We start from the raw sequence: 20,068 nt of genomic DNA, 5'->3' as shown, positions 1-20,068 counted from the left end.
GTTCTGAGGAAGGGTCACCGGACCCGAAACGTTAACTCTGTTTTTTCCTTCACAGATGCTGCCAGACCTGCTGAGCTTTTCCAGCAACTTTGTTTTTGCTCCTGATTTACAGCTCTGCAGTTCTTTCAGTTTTTATTTGTTAAGAGGCTGTTGTATTTCCTGAGACTCTTTGTTATTTGTCATGCAAATCCAACTCCAGTGTTGTTGGCTGGTGGTATAACAGCTAACTCCTGTTAACTTCTGAGATAACAAGGTGCAGAACTGGATGAACACAGCAGGCCAAGCACCATCAGAGGAGCAGGAAGGCTGACATTTCGGGCCTAGACCCTTCTGGCTGGATTTTAGTACAGCTTGTTTGTTTAGTGCATGGCATTACCTTTTAAGGTAGAGAATAAATCTGGGTGGGCACTCACTATTTTATAAGGTAAACCAACTCTCCCAGTTGTCGCACAGGGTCAGCTCAGTTGATTTCAGAGTTGCATACATGGTTAGGCATGGTATTAAGACAGAAACTGTTGAAGAAACTTTGCAGATCTGGCAGCATCTGTGGAGAAAGGAAGAGCCATACTGGGCTCGAAAAGGTAGTTCTGTTTCTGTGTCCGTGGACTCTGCCAAATTGTCCCACTTGAGATCTCTCAAACCCTTTGCAGTGAAGTATTTCTGAAATAGTCACTGTTGTAATACAGGGCCTTGCTGTTCTGATAGCTCAGAGATTTTGAATTTCAAAGCAAATTTTGAAATTGGTGTGAGTATTGCTCTTAAGTGCTGGTTGGCAGCAGATAAATGACCAGAAATGTTGGTGGCGTGTTGTAAAATCCAGCTGGTTCACTCATGTCCTTCAGGGAAAAGAGCCTGGACAAGCTGAGGCATTGTGGTCGACTATAACGTCCTCTGAAGTGTCAGGGAATGAGAGATGGATAATAACTTTGACCTTGTCAGCGTTGCTCACATCTGAAGAACAAAGAATGTTGCCCTGGTGTAGCTGGGCGTGTGGTGTGGGATAGAGCTTGTGGTGATCTTAACCTGGAGGAGTAAGAGTGCTCAGAGCTGAGCTTAGTTGTTAAGAGTGCTTGGCAGGATAGTGATGAGTTGATATTTTGCTCTCATTGGGGCTCACTTTGATAGTGAACGCTAATGAGTACCCATGAAACTTGAAGAACAAACCTGTTGCAGGATTGTTAATTCCAAAATGTTGATGGGTGGAAGTCAACTGGGATGTGATGGTTCAGATATCTAAACTCTTCTTTATTTGAACTACGTACATGTTTGGTCAAGTGATGCCGTTAAACTGAGGAACAGTGATAATTATGGTGTTGTGTGTGGGTTAGAAGTATCTACATTGTATTCTCTCCCTTTGTTGCTCGTGTTACTGCAGTTTCTACTTCCATCCTGCACCCCATGCCAGGGTCAGCATTCCCAGCGTTTTAGGAAATCTGCCGCATGGAATTGCAAATGCAGGTGGGTCAAGTGAACACCGGTGGCACACCCCTCTAGGGTTGCCCCTCTACCTTGACATGTGAGTTTGCAACTCTGCTACAACCCTTACACTTACAGTCAGCTCCACTCACAGGAAAATTCCCATTCACTTCTCAGTTTATACAGCAAGCTTTTTATTAACCGGCACGTACGGACCAGGAGTATGCTGGTTAATTAAATATTTCAGTTGATGTCCACATAATCAATTTAAAATCACACGCACTAACATGCACTAGGGTGACACGGTGGCTCAGTGGTCAGCACTGCTGCCTCATAGCGCTAGGCACCTGGGTACAATTCTACCCTCGGGTGACTGTCTGTGTGGAGTCTGCACATTCTCCCTGTGTCTGCGTGAGTTTCCTCCAGGTGCTCTGGTTTCCTTCCACAGTCCTAAGATGTGCAGGTTAGGTGGATTGGTCATGCTAAGTTGCCCCATAGCGTCCAGGGATGTGCAGGCGAGGTGGGTTAGCCGTGGGAAATTCAGGGTTACGGGGATAGGGTAAGGGGAGTGGGGATGGGTCTGGGTGGGATGCTTTTCAGAGGGTCAATGTGGACTCGGTGGGCTGAATGGCCTGCTCCAACACTAGGTATTCTATGATTCTAAGTAATAGAAATGTAACATAGGAGTTATATATACTGTTATACTTTATTTATAATGACAATCACTTAAATAATAATGCAACCTTGTCTTAAATAAAACTTACTGGCAGAGAGCCTTTTCACTTGCACCCTCGGCTGGGACATTGCAAAGATCATGATAATACGGTAAACCTGTAGTATTTGAAGTATATCATTTTCTGCCAGTTTATCAAGAGTGCCAGTTCCTAAGATACCGGTTGAAACAAAGTTTGCTGTATTTTGCATTAAAAGGATCAGAAGCAATGTACTAATTATCTGTGCTTTTGATTGAATGTTTGGCAGATGTACTCCAGGCGGAGCTTTGGGGGAGAGATTGGTGGTGTGAGGGGAATTTACGGATGGTTAGCCCAGGGAGTTAGGTAAAGCAGGTAGCTGGGGCTGCCTGGGGAGCCGGGTTAGAGCTATATGGGATGGTGGTTTTCAGACATTTCTGTGTGGGACGTGCCTTGCTCAGTTTTGGCCCACGATCAGGGTCTCATTCCAAGGACAGTACAGCCCCTCTGAATCTTGTCACACCTCCTCTCCAGGCCCAACTTTTGAAAGGCTGCCAGTTATAAAGGGAAAACTGCTATCCTTGCAGAGGGTTCCTTTTTTTCCGGTCGGTGCAGAGAGAGATAAGGATCCAACACATCAGAAAGGACAGAAACCTGACGCATACATAGATTGTGAAATGTCAACCCCAGAGCACGGGTAGTACTTGGGCTGGGCAGACAGGAACCTAATGGACACTCCAAATGCCTGGAATTCCTTTGTCGTCAACTGGGGGGCAGTGGGAGATATATTTATTACTTTCAAAGTGGGGAGGACCACTTGCTAAAGTGTTAATTTTTGTGGATTCTCATCCCTGTCACTGTTGTGTGTTTGTATCACATGTGTACCAACTGTTTAGTTTGAAATGTGTATTAGAAATTAGGCTGGGAAGTTAAAAGAAACATTTGGGTTTAAAGGTACGTTCCATCTCTCTGGGGTTTTGGTTCAGGGACACCTGGAGCCAAAGTGAGTCTTAAATCAGGTCTGCTGGTGTGTGATGTGAGTTCAGAAAGTTTGCACTTCAAACACACCCTGGATCATAAAGGTTTTGGCACAGGTCTGTACTGAGACCTATGATGTAACTCTATAAATATTTATCGGAGCAATCCACCCTTTACTTAAAAGGGAAAAGAAATCACTGCTGAAAAGTTTATAAGATGCCTTATCAAGACCTTGATTTTTCAGATCTTGAGAAATAAGGCCTAGGTACAAGAGTAGGCCATTCAGCTCCTCAAGCCTGTTTCTGCCATTCATTTACATCATGGCTGGTTTGTATCTTATAGCATCTACCAACCTCAGTTCTGCAACAAAAGCCAAACCAAAATATATCGACTACAGTTTTGAACTTTTGAATTGACCTACCTGTAGCAGCTTTTTGGCCAATGTTTCAGATTTCCACTACTCTTTGCAGAAGTGCCTCCTGACAATTTCTCTGATTGGCCTCATTCTCATTTTCAGGCCTTTCCCCCTTTGATTGGCTGAAGGAAATGTGTCAAATCCTGGTTGCAAACTTACGAATTAAGAGCAGGAGTAGGTCACTTGGTCTTTTGAGCCTGCTGCACCATTCAATGGGTTCGTGATTGATCTGATAACCTGATAACTTCTTATCTCCTTGATTATCAAGAATCCATCTACCTCTGCCTTAAAAACATTCAAATACTCCCTCCATCTCCTTTTGAGGAAGGGAATTCCAAAGATGTACAGCTCCCTCAAAGAAACAAATTCTCCCCCTCTGTCTTAAGTGGGCAGCACCTTGTTTTAAACAGTGAGCCCCCCTGGTACTACATTCTCCCACAAGAGGAGATGTCATTTCCACATCCATCCTGATGAGACCTCAAGATCTGTTTTGTTTCAAGCTAGCCACTTCCTACTCTTCTAAATTCCAGTCAATACAAGCCTAACTTGCCCAACCTTTCCTTATCAAACAATCCGTTCACTCCAAACGTGAGTGTGGTAAGCTTTCCAGTTGTTAGCATTCTTGTCTTTCAGCGGCAAGGCTGAGGGTTGAATGCAAAGAAATCGATGCTGACAGTGCATTACCGAGGGGATGCTGAACTGAGGGAGGTGCCAACTTTTGTATGAGATGCTAAGCTGAGGTTCTCTCTGAAGGCTGTGAACAGTCCCACAGCACTGTTCAAAGAAGTGTAGATCAGTTTTCCAAACATATTCGATCAATATTTATCCCTCAACCTTGGAAGGGAAAGCAGATGCTGGAGTCATTGACGTTTGTGGGATCATGCTGCACACAAAGTTGGCAGATATGTTTCCCCCATTCCACCCATACCTACCCATCAAAAGCTCTTTGCAATATCCTGAAGTTGGGAAAGGTGCAGTTCCTTTGGGTCCCTTTGTCCTGGATAGTTGCCTCCCAGAGCTGGAGTGTGAGGCTGCCTCTTTATTTTCACGTCAAAGTTCTACTCAATCCTCCATGTGCTACAAGGTGTGTTGTGAAGGGAGTTGAATGGTTGTAATTTGATACGTGCTTTCTGCTGATGTTTATAAAATACTCAAGTTGTGCTGTCCTGCTTCATGGTCAACTTTTCCATTGCTTTGCAGTTTTAGCATTCTCTGCACAGTTTCCGTTGTTTTAGATATTTCATTAAAGTGAATTACTGCATTAGTGAAATGACATTAGTGACAAAAACTTAAGGAACTTGTATCCTTTCACACTTATTCACTTTATATAGAGTCACACAGCACGGAAGCAGATGCTTTGGTCCAACCCATCCACCCCAACCAGTTTCCCAAACTAAAATAGTCCCACTTGCCTGAATTTGGCCCATATCCTTCCAAACCTTTCATATTCATGTACCCGTCCACATGTCTTTTAAATGTTGTAACTGCACCTGCATCTATCACTTTCTCTGGCTGTTTATTCCACTATAGATCTACACTTCTACCATTCCAAGGAAAACTGTTCCTTGAGATTACAAAGAGCGGCAGGGACGGGTAGTCGAGAGAACAAATCTGAGAAATCTTTAATGGCTTGAGTTAAATTTTCACTTTATATGGGCCAGTTTCCATTGTTGGGTTCTATTAATAGTGAAATCTTATTAGTAAAATTTATCGTTGAGAATTTTAAAAGCCACTATCTAAAGTACAAGTAACTTTAAAGTAAAGATACAAACACTTCCTGGAAACCTGAGGGATAAGCAAAATCAGTCATCTGTTATTGAGCCACAGATCTCAGGAGTGCCCCAATTTCGATGCACTTTGCCTTGGAATCAGAAGGTTATGGATTTGAATCCTACTCCAGAGACTTGAGCACAAATTGTAGCAATGATACCTCAAGTATGGTCCACTTTGAGGTACTGTGCTTTGAATGAGGCTCTGAATCATGGCCCTGCCTGGGCCATTGGATACACATACACATTTTCTTGGGTACCCCTTTGAATCAGGGCTTCAGAGTTCTCTCTGGTGTCGTGAGAGAGCAGGACAGGCCAATGTTTATCTCTTCATCAACAGTCAAAGAACAGTACAGCATAGGAACACCAAGACTGTGCTGACACATTATGCCTTTCTAAGCTAAAAACCTTTGGCTTCTATGTGTCCATATCCCCTTATTCCCTGCCAATTCCTATATCTGTCAAGATGCCTCTTAAATGTTGCTATTGTATCTGCCTCCAACACCTCCTCCGGCAGCGGATTCCTGGCACTTACCATCCTCTGTGTAAAAAACTTGCTTGTCACATTTCCATTAAACTTACCCCTTTTGACCTTAAACCTATGTCCCCTACTGATTAACATTTCTACCCTGGCAAAACAAAATCTCCGACTATCTATGCCTCTTAATTTTACCCCCTCATCCTTTGACATTCAAGTAAAAACAAGCCAGGTTTGTCCAATCTCTACTCATAGCTAATACCGTCCAATTAGGCAACATCGTGGTAAACTTTTTCTTTGCTGTCTCCAAAGTCTCCATATCCTTCCTGTGATGGGGCGACCAAAACTGTGCACAATGCAGTCACTATCACATTGCTGTTTGTGGGAGCTTGCTGTGTACAAATTGACTGCCGCATTTGCTACCTTGTGACAGTAGCTTTTAAAAAAATGCTGTTAAATGCTTTGTGGTTTTAGAAGTAGTTACACAAATGCAGGCTCTTTTTTCTAACTAGTCTCTGCTCAGCTGATGTCTACCAAGTGGTTGGAGCAGAGTGGAGATGGGTCTGAAGCTTTAGTTAAACATAATGTCCCTGAGCTACAGAGGGAAATGGAAAAAGAAATTAGGAGCTGGAGTAGGCCTTTGGACTAGATAGCCTGCTGAATCTGTTAGTAAGATCCAGTGGGTACTTTTACCTTGGCTACACCTTCCAGCATTGTCTCATATCCATTGATCCTCTTCATCACAAAGTATGTACCAATGTCCAACCAGAATATGGTCAACAACTGAGCATCCACAGCTCTCTGGGACATACGATGCTAAAGGATGCCGAACATTTTGGTGAAGAAGCCTGAGGAGTGTTTTCCTCACCTGGTTGCTATGCAGTGGTCCTAGTTACGGGGTGGTCAGTTAACTCAGCTGGCTTGAGAGCTTTATAGAATGATGCCAACAACATGGGTTCGATTCCCGCACCAGTTACCATGAAGGACTCTCCTTCTTAACCTCTCCCCTTGCCTGAGACGTGGTGACCCTCAGGTTAAAATACCACCAGTCTTCTGTCTCTGATGAATGAACAGCCCCATTGTCTGGTAAGTCCATCGTAACTTTCCCTTTTAGTTACTCTGCTGTGAGCCCTGACAGAAAATTCCACCTGTTTAGATCTTGTGAGAGTGGGACCAGACTTTGATGAGACTTGTTCACTTGTTCACACATGGCTGTGACCACTTGGGAGAGGGGGAGTGAAGCTGAGCAACAGAGGCGAGCGTGGCCTGATTCTCACAATTTTCAACAAAAGTGAAAATTTGGATGGACGGGTGGCCAATCCACTCTTTGTGAGCCATGTTTGTTTGGGAATGGAGTCTGATGCTATTTTGTTCTCTTCCCTTCCGCCCTCTTCCCCCTAAGCACCACCTCCAGAAAAAACATTCTTATAAGAATGGTGGACATAACAAAGAAGGCAGTCGGCATCCTAGTAGAGATCTTAAATCTCACAGTGCCTCAGCAACTGGCTGCAAAGTTAGTAAGGTAGGTCATTCAAAAAGGATTTTGCATTGTGTAAGTGAATTGTTATTTCTTGGAATTATACAAACTAGATTATGAATATTGCCATATCAGAACAGTTTCTCTTCTTCTATTCTCTCTCCTGATCTTCTCTCTCCTTCAAAGATACACAGTGAGCTCCACAGCCATTTGGTACATTCTCCAAGTGCGAGGAATAAATGATTTTTAAAATTAATCTGTGGTGTATAGGTGTTGCTGGCTAGGCCAGCATTAATTACCCATTTCTCTTTGTGGTGGCAAGCCGTCTCCTTGAACAGCTGAGTCCGTGTGTTGTAGGTACTCCCACAGTGCGGTTGGAAAGGATTTCCCGGATTTCAATGGAGGGTTATCCTTTGAGAGTAAAGTCAAGGTCAACCAAGGAGCATTGGCCAGTGAATTGGGACCGCGGTGTTTCGGCTTGGATTTCTGATTTGTGCTTCAGTTCAGCGAGGCTGCACTCTGATAGTTAGCCCCACGGTGATAGCTGGCTCGGACCTTGCTTTTGCAACATGCAACCCACACTGAAAGCACCAGATTGTGTAGAGATTGTCAGCCAGCCTGGGTCTGTGCTGTGAGCCCATTTTGGGCTCAATACCCAGCGTTGTTTTATCCTTCGGGCATGAACTAAATGAATCGTACCTTTGAATGTCAAGGGAGAGTAGCAGACCACAGGACTGTGTGCAGTGCGTGATGTATTGTTGCGAGTACTGGATTCAGATATTCTCGAGTGCTCGCTGGAGAAACAGAACCACATTGCCTCATGCTGCTAGATATTAGATCCCACTTTTTTTTCTCCTTCTCTCTCTCCCATGTGCCCTTGTGCTCTCTCTGCTTCTCTCCACACAAAAGTAGATGTGCTTATGGCCAGTTGACTTCATGTGGATTTAATAATAATAACCACAGTGTAGCTTCCTCCACTGATTCTCCATCTGCTACACCAATGTCTCATATCAGTCTGGCAGATTGTTTCCCCTTATTGCACTTTACGAGAATATGGGCTAATCAAATGTAATATCTTTAAATTTGCAGGCTATTAAGGACGTCTCCAGATCAGATACCATGACAGAAAAGGACCGACCAAAGAACGAGACCCATAAAGACCCTCGGTCTGCTTTAATTTTGGCAAAAAGGGACAAATTGATGAAGGTATGTATATATAATCTTCTATTCTGTTTTGCTCCCTATTAGCCTCCCAAACCCATTATAGACCAGTGTCACTTGGAAATGAGCTTGAGTTAGTGGAACAATGGAGATGTGATCACTAAGAAATCACCTGCCCAGAGAGAATAAATGACCTTTTTTAAAATTAATTCACAGGATCTGTGGCTTCTTGAACATGGCTGCAATTTGATTGAGTTAGGTACGCCCACCGCGCGGTTAGGAACAGAGTTCTTGGTTTTCTTGTCCTCGTGACAGTGGAGCAAAATAAATCTTATTGATGCGAAACTCTAAATTTGTTTCTGTCCTCAGATGCTGAACAGGCACTTGCTGAACTTTTCTAGCACTTTTGATTCTTGTACCAAGGAATCCTTCATCCATCTAGTAAACCTTGTGGCTGAACATCACAGCGACCAGCTGATATCCCTCCCGGACCTCACTATTCCACCCTCCTTAGCAGCCTGTTTGTTAGAAATTTCCTGGCATTGCTCCAAGGCTTACCTTTTCCAGTGTGAAAACAAGCCCATTCCCTGTGTTCAAGTTAAAGTGGTGGTCCATATTCACTATTCTATGCCATGGAATGTCATGTAGACCTTGAGATGGTTCATTTGCAATGACTTCATTATTGCCCATTCAATATTGCCCAATCATTAAATGATGATCTGTTTCAAGGTTGAAAAACATGTCGCTTGGAGGAGAACATATGGCTGATGATGTTCCCATGCACCTGCTGCCTTTGGTCTTCTGGGTGTGTGGGTTTGGACGGTGCTGTGAGAGGAGCCTTGGCAAGTCGCGGCAGTGCATCTTGGAGATGGGACGTGATGCTGCCACTGTGTGCCCATGGGGGAGGGCATGAACATTGAAGGTGATAAATGGGACGGCTGGTCAGGCGAACTGCTTTGTCCTGGGTCATGTCCTTGTGTGTTGTTGGACCTGAATTCATCCAGTCAATTGGAAACTATTCCACCACACTCCTGACTTGTGCTTTATAGGTGGTGAGATAATATGGGGTACAAGGTCAGTGTGTGTGTGGGCACCAAGAAAGATTTGTTTGTCATGTCTGTGGTTAAAAACCATGTTTCACTCACTCTTGCCTCACTTTTGATGAGTGGCCATATGACATGTGGGTTTAAACTGACTGACGAACCTTTCACAAATGGCTGCAGAGCTTGTGTCTAGTCCAAGTGAATAATGACTTTTGCTCATGTCATTAAGAACGGTTTGTGAAATGGGTTTGAGCCATTTCAATCCTGGATTCAGGTCCATTGAATGAAAGAACTGCTGTAGCAAATGGCAATTAAATGCAGTAGGGAATTCTGTTCTGAAATTGTGGCATATTGATGGATTGATTAGACGAAAAGGAATATTTGCATTTTAGTTGTGGAGTGACAGAGCTGAGAGGGTTTGACAGTAGTGTTACTTCAAGTACAAAATTTCCCCCAGATATAAATTATAAAGGCCTAATTGTATTGTTTCTGTGCGATTGCCCGCTTAATTGTACAAGAGGATAAAACACGGAAGGACGAGAGACACTGGACTTATTGTTACATTGTATAATACCGAACTACACTAGCAGTTTCCACTGAACTCAAAGAATGGTTCAAAGCCAAAATTCTACAGATGCTGGAAACCTGAAATAAGGACAGAAAATACGCTGGAAAAACACAGCAGGCAAAGCAACATCTGTGGGAGAATCTGAGTTAAACGTCCCAGTTCAGTGACCTTGCATTGAAACTGTTCTTATTGATGCGAAACGCTAAATTTGTTTTTGTCCTCAGATGCTGAACTTTTCCAGCACTTTTGATTCTTGTACCGAGGATACCTTTATCCATCTAGAAAACATTGTGGCTGAACATCTCAGCGACCAGCTGAAATCCCTCCCGGATCTCACTATTCCACCCTCCTTAGCAGCCTGTTTGTTAGAAATTTCCTGGCATTGCTCCAAGGCTTACCTTTTCCAGTGTGAAAACAAGTCCATTCCCTGTGTTTAAGTTAAAGTGGTGGTCCATATTCACTATTCTATGCCATGGAATGTCATGTAGACCTCGAGATGGTTCATTTGCAATGACTTCATTATTGCTCATCTCACATTGAGATTTACTGGCTGAAATAATGCTGGTGTTGTGGCTGGAAGTGAATCAACAAAATGACCTGTTTGCTTTCAACTGGTTCGCTCTCCACAGATCTGATGTATCCCACCCTCTTAGGAAATCCCAATCAGGAAATTTCAGATCACACTATACTGTGTTTGCAAAATCCATTTGGAACATCAGAGACTAAGAAATAGTTAGGACTCTATTTTCAATGTTACAAATTTAGAATTTGCTGTTGTTGACCAAATATGTTCGCTTCTCCTGCAGTGGGCTGTAATCAGGAGCGATACGTACCATTGCCTCCCTCAGGGACCTCTGTGGTCAGTTTCTCTTTATCCTTTGGTGGGATATGGCTGTCTCAGGCAAGGCCAGAATTTGTTGCCCACTGTTGAACCAATTGGTTTATTGGGCCATTTCAGCGAGCAGTTATGCGTCAACCATATCGTTATGGGTCTGGAGTATAGGCCAGACGGAGTAAAGGCAGGATATTTCCTTCTCTGAAGGACATTAGTAAACCAGATGGGTTTTTAGGACAGTTGATGATGGTTTAATTGGTCACCTTTATTGAGACTAGCTTTCAATCTGAGTGCTACTACCTGTGAAGGTGGAATGAGGACACATTATTCCAGAGAACTGAGTGGGTCACTGGACGACAGGCCCAGTGACATTACCAGCACCTCACAGTGTTCATGTTGTCACCTTCCTATTATTCGCCCTGCTGAGATCAGAGAACCCAGCAAGCAGTTTTTTGTAATAATGCAGCATAACCAGTATTAACACAGGATTCTGGACCTGCTCATTGCTTGACTTTGTGTTCTTTTTTGCTGTAGACATACAGATCGGACTGTGAGGCCTTTGCCATGGTGGCAAAACAACTGGTCAACCAAGATCCTACAATCGAGAAGCAGGTCCAATTAGCACTCAGGAAGAGTCTGCAGCTGATTGGCGAACGCTGTCTGGGAGAACTGAAGAAAAGTATTGCAAAGTACGATGCTGCAAATGCAGCGAAGAATTCAAACTGAGTTTGTTCCTTTAAAGCCACATTTTGACTTGGGCACTTTGTACTTTCGCTGGATTTCTCCGGGCACTTTCCGCTGCCAAAATGTATTTTTCTTCCTTTTCATCCTGAAGTTTTGGGTGATGGAGGGAAGAGAGATTTGGTCATATAACACCTCCAGTGGCAAGGGGCTATTTCTCAGAAGGGCGGGGGTTACTGACTGCGGGTACTCTGAGCCACAGGGGGAGATGCATGCAATTGACAGGTTAGTGTAAGTCTGTATTACACCATTGAATTTCTCCTCCCATTGGATCTACAGTTTGACAATTCCGTTGCCCTCTAGTATTCCATACCCCATCCCCCTCCTCCTGAAGGCCGTGTGGCTATTCCTCCTTAGAGGTCATCATAATAGAGCCTGATTCTGCCCTCGCCCAACATCGCCACAAATTCCCAACAAGTAAAATCTGCAGACGGTTTTCTCTTGCTAATTTCTTTTTGCTGTCATGCGTGGCCAGTTAATTTCAACACAGGCTCGTTTAGAATGTTTTTGCGGTGGTCGGGGTCGGGGGGTGGGGGGAGGTGCCACGCATGAGCCTCCTCGTTTACGGGGCAATTTGTGAATGACCGTCTGGGGGAAGCTGCGCCCATGCCCGCCCTAGAACCTTTTTCTTGCTGATCCCAGCGTGGGTGCAGCCCGTTCGTTCCTGTCCCACCTACAAAGCGACTTCACAGCCACCAGGGCTCAAAGCTGCGAGCATCTTGTTCTATATGACTCAGGAATTCATTATGTAAATTAATTACGCTGGCGAGACATTTTGTACGTTTTAAATGCAACCATTTAACTAGGCGGTTGGAAACCTGTAAATGGCAAATCATAGCAGAGGCAGGAGGTAGATCTCCTTGGCTGTCAATTTGAGTGCATTATGATGAAAAGAAATAGATATTGTGATGATCGATGCCTCAGTTGTCTTTCTTTTATAAAAGGCAACACTTCTGTCGTTCAGTTTGTACATTTAAAAAAAAAGTTTGCAAACAAAACTGGCACATAGGATCCAAATGACGGGACAGATTGCCTGCGATCCTTGGATGAATGTAGACCAAAGTTCAAAAAATGATTCCTGCCCATGTTTAGTTTGAAATGTTTCCATTTTCCAGTGAGTCATTGGGCAGAAAGAAAGGTTTTAAACACTTTGCCGCTATTATTGTTGTTGCAAAAGAATAAAGCTATGTTTTTGAAAAATATGTGCCTGTTGAATTCTCATCAAGCTATTGACCTACGTTCTTCCCCCTTCTACCTCACCCCCATCCAACTTTTTTCCCCCTGCTTTTGTTCCAGTGGACCACAGACCATCTGTTTGGCTCTCCCTTTGGCTTATAATTCGTTATTCAGCAATCACAAATGAATGTCTTCCCGACTCCAACCACACAGAGAGCGTTTTTCTTTGGAAAATATTTTCCACAATAATAACTGCGATGCAAAACTGTGGAGACTCTAATTGTTCTCAACTGGCCCAAAAATGCGCAGAATTGGCACCACAATGAGACGGAAATTTCATCCGACCCGCCTATACTGATTTATGCTTCAGTTTAACGCCGCGATCTCTGAGCAATGTGTTGTCATTATTTCATTTGTCTTTCTACCTTACCCCCACCTTGTTACCACTTCTCCTCCAAATGAGTTGTTCTCCCACTTCCTGAAGACACCCATCTTGATCTCATTTGGTGTGTGACCCCACAACTGCCCCTGGGGTACCATGAATGGGGCAAGTTTTCCTTCTCAGCCTTTTGTACCCCTCTCAGGATTGCTGCAGAAACCTGACTACTCAGGCAGAGTTTAGTGAAGACAAAAGAAAATAAGTTGGATCAGAGCCCAAAGTAACCTGGCCCCTTTGCAGCAATCTTTTTGCGACCATTTTATTGTCATTCTGACATCAGGTTACAACAAATTCTTACAGTTTCTTCTGTAAATAAGTATGTGACGCTTGAAATATTAAAACATTTTCTGTTCAGCTTATACGTGCAGCTAATGAGCATAAATAACATCCACAGTCATTAAATATGCATATGCTGTTTAGAACATGTATATAAAATGATTTTTATAAGTAAATCTGTAAAGTATGATATTTTTATTTACACAATTTTCAGCAATGTCATCTTTAGGGTCGTTGCAGATCCAGTAGTGATGGTTTGTTAGTCAAATTGATTAGGGATGAAATGGGCAAATGGCTCAGAGGCTGCACACACTACACTCCATCCCTCCAATGATTTGGCAGGAGCAGGCCTCCATGCCCACTGGGGAGTTGGGCTCACAAATTTAAACCAGCTTTGAGTGTTTTAAATGTTGCAGCTTCTGGAATGACTAGTTAACCTGGAGAAAGGTATCATTTGGATAAAATCAGAATCGATGAACAGAAACTCCTGAATACACTTGGCATTGATGAAGAGAGTTCGGTGGCCTTTCATTGATGTGAAGTTTTAACTTTATCATCTTTCCCCATCTGTTTCTTGGCATTTCAGATTTCCAGCATCTGCAGGGTTTTGCTTCAAGTAATACATTAACACTCTGGTACATCACCTTGGCAGGCAATGCTGGCAAGCTACTGGACTGTTGCGGGCATCACAAATGACCCTGGTGTCTTTGCTCGAAGAATAACAGTAAGGCTGATTACATAGGGATTGTGACCTTAACTGAGTTTTAATGGGGTGGATGTAGATGGAGGATACTGACCTGTACAAGCGATTGAAAATGACTTGGTAATTAAATCAGAGAGTTGATTAATGGGATTGAAGAACCAATGGTGCGGTTGGTAAAATTAGCGTACAGAGCAGGAAGTCCCATATTCAATTCCTGCTGCACTGATTTAGCTGTTCCCAGTTGGGATGGTAGTACAATAATATCACTATTGCTGGCTGACTAGGACCAGGGTGCAGTGAATCAGCCAAAATTCCATTTCTGTGCTTTGTGTTTAGTGCTGCACTGTATATGTGTTACTCTCATGATCTCCTGGTGACAGAGCAGTGTGCTCAAGTTATTGCCCAGACTTACACACTGACCGGCTAAGCATGGTACCAGAGCACAACTATTGGCAATGAGAAACTAGTCCAGCAATGGAACTGCACCCAGCGTACATGGGGGAGAAACTGTCATCAAAGCAAGGCTTTTGTAAGTCACCAGGAAAAACAATCTGTTAAAATCCATCTTTGATTCTGGAATATCTAATTCAGTGCCAGGTGTAAATACTCATTTGGGATGATGTTGAAGAGGCTGCCTAGGAAACGGTGCAGTTTTTGTTCTTGTGCTCTCTCTTCCTGTGAGATTTGGCGCTCTGTGCCGTCATGATGTCAGGCGCAGCTTTCGATTGACAAGGCTCCTGCCGCAAACGGCAAGCACTGCTCGTTTTGGGTTGTGGGATTGGTTGTCCTAGAAAATAACCCTCCTCTTCGGAATCAGAGGACGAGGAGGAGCACGTTGAGCAGCAGGCATCGTCATCTTCACAGCACAGGCCAAGGAAGTTATTCAAAGTGATGTTCTGAAGGCCACTATTGCCTTCCCTATAAAAGGCTTGTTGGTTATGGGAGTGCTTAGCTTGGGGCCTCTGGCATATGGCTGTATGTACAAGCTGGTTGTAATGCTCCAAGAAAGTATTGTTATTCGCACTCTCCAGAGATCTCTCGGTGATCGTGTGAAGAGCCTCATCTGAGCATGATCTCTGAACTCTTCTGGAGTGATGGCGATGGCTACGGTAGTTGCCTTTATGCCTGTAAACCTTCCTTCGCGTTTGCTCGCTCATGGGTGTCTGGTGACAACTGGATCTTCCCTTGGGCTTTGGAAATGCGGTGTCACAAAATGTGATTTGCTGGGGTCTAATTTGGGCTGCAGTTCTCTTCACTGGAGACACGGACTGTTGCTTCCACTTTGACTTTTGTGCCATGCCCTCTGGTTGCTTGGAGTTCAAGGAATGGAGGGACTCTGTGCTTCTTTTATGAGGGAAAGATTTAAGGATTCCAAAGTTGCTCTGCATTTCAAATCCCTTTTCTGCTTCATGGTTGTATTCTTGGTCAGGCCTGAGTGGTTTTTGCAGCTTGTAATTGTCTTCATTGGAAGTCCCTTTGGGAAGAAATTAAAGTCATTAGGTCATTTAAAAAAAAGTGTCCTTCCATTTCATTCTACGTATTACTAAGAGAGAGCAGCAAATTAGTACACCATTTAATGAAAGGTGGTGGAGTAGTGGCAATATCATTGGACTAGTAGCCCAGAACAATAGGTTAATGTTCTGGGAACATGGGTTCAAGTCGGGGATGATGAAATTTGAATGCAGTAAGTATCTAGAATTAAAAGCTGGTCGATTGGTGATCATGTAAATACTGTTGATTGTCATACAAGCCCATCTGGTTCTCTGATGCCCTTTGGGGAAGGAAATGGACCATCCTTATCTGGTCTGGCATACATATGACTCTAAACCACAGCAAAGTAGTTAACTCTTAAGTGCTTGCTGGGCTATCAGGGATGGGTAATAAATGTACCACATCTCATGAGTGAATATTTGAAAAAAAAAGCTTTGAAGTTGAGGGAAAGGCAGGATAGGAAATACATCTATCCGGGCTCTTTTTATGCAATGCACTAAGAGTTGACAGTTATCTTGGGAGGATAAGGAACATTGTAATAAGAAACAAGGAAATGGTTAATACACTCACACAGTTCAAACTTTTGAAAGAATAGGATTTCAACATGTAGAATTATTTGCAAGCTGTACCTTTTGAAACTTGCTAACTACATGGATTTTAGCTAAACTCAACATTAAAGTTTCAACAAAGGATCTAAATCCATTGGAGATGGTTCGGAAGAGATTTACTGGATTGATGCCTGGAATTAGTGGGTTGTCTTATGATTTCAACTTACTGTTGTCACATGTACCAAGATACAGCGAAAAGTGTTGATCTGTGTGTTATACAGGCAGATCGGACCATACAAAGTTCATCAGGGTAGCAGAACAGAGTGCAGAGTATAGTCTTACAGCAGCAGAGAAGGTACAGAGAGATATCAGAATTGACATTTGAGAGGTCCGTTCAGAAGTCTGATAACAGCGGGGAAGAAGCTGTTCTTGAAGCACTTCATTAGTGTATTCACATATGTTCATGATTAGTTTCTTGAGGTGTTGGGAAAATAGACAGACTGGATTTTTTTCCCCTAGAATTTAGAAGAGTAAGGGGGGACTTGGTAGATGTTTACAAGATCCTGAATGATCCTGACAAGGTTGATTTAGAAAGGATGCTTACTTCTGTAGGTGAGTCCATAACTAGGGGTCACTGTTTTAAAATTAGAAGTCATCCTTTTAGAACAGAGGAGGGGAATATCTTTCTGTCAGAGGGTTGTGTTACTTTCAAACTCTCTGCCTCAGAAGACAATGGAGGCAGAGTCATTGAATATTTTTAAAGCAGAGGAAAATAGACTTCTTCAGCTGGGGAATCGAAGATAATCAGGTTGAGATTGGATCATGGAATTGAGAACACAAACAGGTCATCCTTGACCTTACTGAATGGTGGGGCAGGCATGATGGGCTGAATGGTCGACTGTTTCTAATTCGTATATTCAGTAAGCCACGATTGACACTGTTATTTGGCTATTACATGTATCCTAAAACATTTAAAAGAAAAAGGTGAATTATGAAAATTTGAGGACTGTATGTACAAACTCTGACATGGTTCATTCCACATTGAGGGGAACTCTGTTGCAGTTAGAGCAGAATTTGGCATGAAGTTAGCCAGCACCAAAATGTGTGGTTTGTCCTATGATTGAAGATTTGTCCTTCACCACTTGAGGATTAATGTAAAGGGGACTTTAAACAATTGATTGAACATTGATATAAACATTTTTTTATTTTTTCTGTTCTTTGCTCTAAAGCAGGCTTTTTCCAACAGGTATCCAAGGTCTGTGACATTTTTTATTCATTCACGGGATGAGGGTGTCGCTGCCTAGGCCAGGTTTTATTGCCCATGCCTAATTGCCCAGAGGACAGTTAAGAATCAACCACATTGCTATGGGTCTGGAGTCACGTGTACACCAGACCAGGTAAGAGCAGAGTTTCCTTCCCTAAAGGACATTAATGAACGTGTTAGGATCTGGCCCACCACGGTGGAATGGGCCCTTGGAAATGGTATATGAGTCCACCATGATGGTATATGGACCCTCTCAGATGGTCTGTGGGTCCTTGGAGATTGTATACAGGCCCACTGAGATGGTATACAGGCCCTCGGAGATGGTATTTATGCTGTGGAGAAAGTATATGAGTCCACTGAGACGGTATATGAGCCCTCTGTGATAGCATGCGGGTGCTCCTTGATGATATATGGGGCCTCTGAGATGGTATATGAAGCCACCGCTATGGTATATGGGCCCTCTGTGATGGTACATGGGCCCACCGTACCATATTCATGGTACATGGGAAGGGCTTGAAATTTGCTGTAAATCCAATAACAAGCTCCTTCTCTCCCATGTTGGCTGTTGTTTTGATCACTGTTAGCCCATGAACCGTAAATACTAACGAGAAATGGCCCGTGATTGGAAGAACAGCGACCAGTGTGAAGGTGCACGATTGCTCTTTCATTTCGACTGGGTCCATTCTCTCTCCATTAGTGGATGTTCTCCCCTTCTCTCTCTTTCTGCCTCCCTGTCATGCAGACACCACCCCTTAAAGGAGCACAAAGTGGTGACAAGAGCTGGAGAAACCATGAGGAAGTCCATTGGCAGCCACAGAGCCTGTTATTGAAGCTGGAACATTAAACAGCACACAGCGAGGTGTCCTCACACCTTCACATCCACCCTGACATCGGTAAGATGTTCAAATCTCACAGGCCTGAGTTGGAGGGACTGACTCTGTGTGGAAAGGACTGAGTCTTAAGGGTCCTGAGAAAGAGTGAGTCCAAATGGGTCTATGAAGGAGGTCGGAAGTGAGAGGGAGCGTGTGACCCTGAGACTAAGCTGGAGATTTGTGCACACCTTCTTCCACCACTTCCTCTTCTGACCCCTAAAAAATATATATCCGTAAAGCCAGCCGAGACAGGAGGAAGACAAAGGCTGAAAGGCAGCCTGCTTCCAACGCACGCTTTCATCTGGATTCTGCTGAGACCATCTTGGAATTTGCACCAAGAAGAAGAAAAGCAAGGTCAGCGTTCATTAAACCCAAAGCCTTGGCTCATCCTGGGTCCCTGCCTACTTCTTCCCTGGTGATCAGGGCTCGGAGCCCACTCTCTCTCCAGCACTTATGCGGAAAGGCATACAAAGTTTGAAAATTGGCTTCGTTTATATTCATTAAAATGTCAATTGTTTTTATATATTTTTTATTTCTTGTATAATGTTGTTCTGGAATTTGTCAGTTGAAATTTGTCAATTGGCCCCTTGAGCAAGGACAAATATTTAAACGTGGCTTTCCCATCACATAGAAAGTTGGGATGCCCTTACCCTGGAATGTGTGTTGTGGCTCAGTGGCTAGAACTCTTGCCTCCAGATTTCTGGATACAAGTCCCATTCCAGGGCTTGAGCACAAAGATCAAGATTCCAGTGCAGTGTCATGGGAGTACTGTCCTGTTGAACATACTGAGTTCTTTGTCCAAGGTCTCATCCTGCTCAGGTGGATGTAAGAGATCACATGGCTCTAACTCAGAGAGACACAGGGAGTTATCCCCAGTGTCCTAGCCAATATTTATCCCCTTCATCAATGCCACAAAAGAACACACATCATGTTGAAATGATCACATGGCTCTTTTTGGGAGCTTGCTCGTGCACATGGGTGGCACACTGTCTCAGTGGTTATCACTGCTGACTCACAGCGCCAGGGAACCCAGGTTTGATTCCAGTCTTGGGTGACTGTGTGGAGTTGCACATTCTCCCTGTGTCTGTGTGGGTTTCCTCTGGGTGCTCTGGTTTCCTCCCACAGTCCAAAGATGTGCAGGCTAGGTGGACTGGCCATGCTCAATTGCCCTGTAATGTCCAGGGATTTGCAAACTAGGTGGATTAGTGATGGGAAATGTGGAGTTATAGGAATAGGTTAGGGGACTGGGATGCTCTTCAGAGGGTTGATATGGACTGAATGGCCTCTTTACACACGAAGGATTCTACATTGGCTGCTTTGTTTCCTTCATTACAATACAGACCACATTTCAAAAGCACTTGTAAAATGCTTTTGATATTCATTGTTTGTGAAAAGTGCTGTATAAATGCAAATCTTTCTTTTGTTTCTTAACCCAGTCACTATAGCAGTTACAGTGTTGATGAGCATCAAGCAACATTGATGAGTAGTAAGTCACTTGTTGCTATTTAATACAAATTTTGCAGCTCTGTCAGTTCATGATTTCATTTAGTATTCTGTGCATCTATGTCAGACTTTCAGACTAAGGTAAATCTGGCTAGTGAATGTAGAAATGTAGTAACAGTCAAAATGACAGAGAAAAAAATAAAGAGATAGTAGGAACTGCAGATGCTGAAGAATCTGAGATAACAAGGTGTAGAGCTGGATGAACACAGCAGGCCAAGCAGCA

At 43.5% G+C, this 20,068-nt stretch overlaps 2 protein-coding genes across 2 annotated transcripts in view; one reads left to right on the top strand and one right to left on the bottom strand.

The window, feature by feature from the left end:
- Positions 1 to 12,751, top strand: part of LOC109915636 — a 94,521-nt gene extending 81,770 nt beyond the window's left edge. The window contains exons 12-14 of the mRNA XM_048611817.1: positions 7,151 to 7,270; positions 8,315 to 8,431; positions 11,367 to 12,751. Of these exons, the coding sequence (XP_048467774.1) occupies positions 7,151 to 7,270; positions 8,315 to 8,431; positions 11,367 to 11,558 (429 nt within the window). The 3' untranslated portion in view covers positions 11,559 to 12,751. The remainder of the gene's footprint in view (positions 1 to 7,150; positions 7,271 to 8,314; positions 8,432 to 11,366) is intronic.
- An 861-nt stretch (positions 12,752 to 13,612) lies between these two features.
- The window catches only part of LOC109915635 (prickle-like protein 1), a 53,475-nt gene continuing 47,019 nt past the window's right edge, over positions 13,613 to 20,068 (bottom strand). Inside the window, exons 7-8 of the mRNA XM_048611816.1 lie at positions 18,993 to 19,066; positions 13,613 to 15,641 (exon numbers count right to left, since the gene is read on the bottom strand). Coding sequence (XP_048467773.1) covers positions 14,803 to 15,641; positions 18,993 to 19,066 — 913 coding nt within the window. The 3' untranslated portion in view covers positions 13,613 to 14,802. The remainder of the gene's footprint in view (positions 15,642 to 18,992; positions 19,067 to 20,068) is intronic.

This window comes from Rhincodon typus, chromosome 25 (assembly GCF_021869965.1).
Source record: "Rhincodon typus isolate 14 chromosome 25, sRhiTyp1.1, whole genome shotgun sequence".
Classification (NCBI taxonomy): Eukaryota; Metazoa; Chordata; class Chondrichthyes; order Orectolobiformes; family Rhincodontidae; genus Rhincodon; species Rhincodon typus.
The sequence above is the reverse complement of the archived record's forward strand: the minus strand, read 5'-3'. Positions and strand labels throughout refer to the sequence as shown.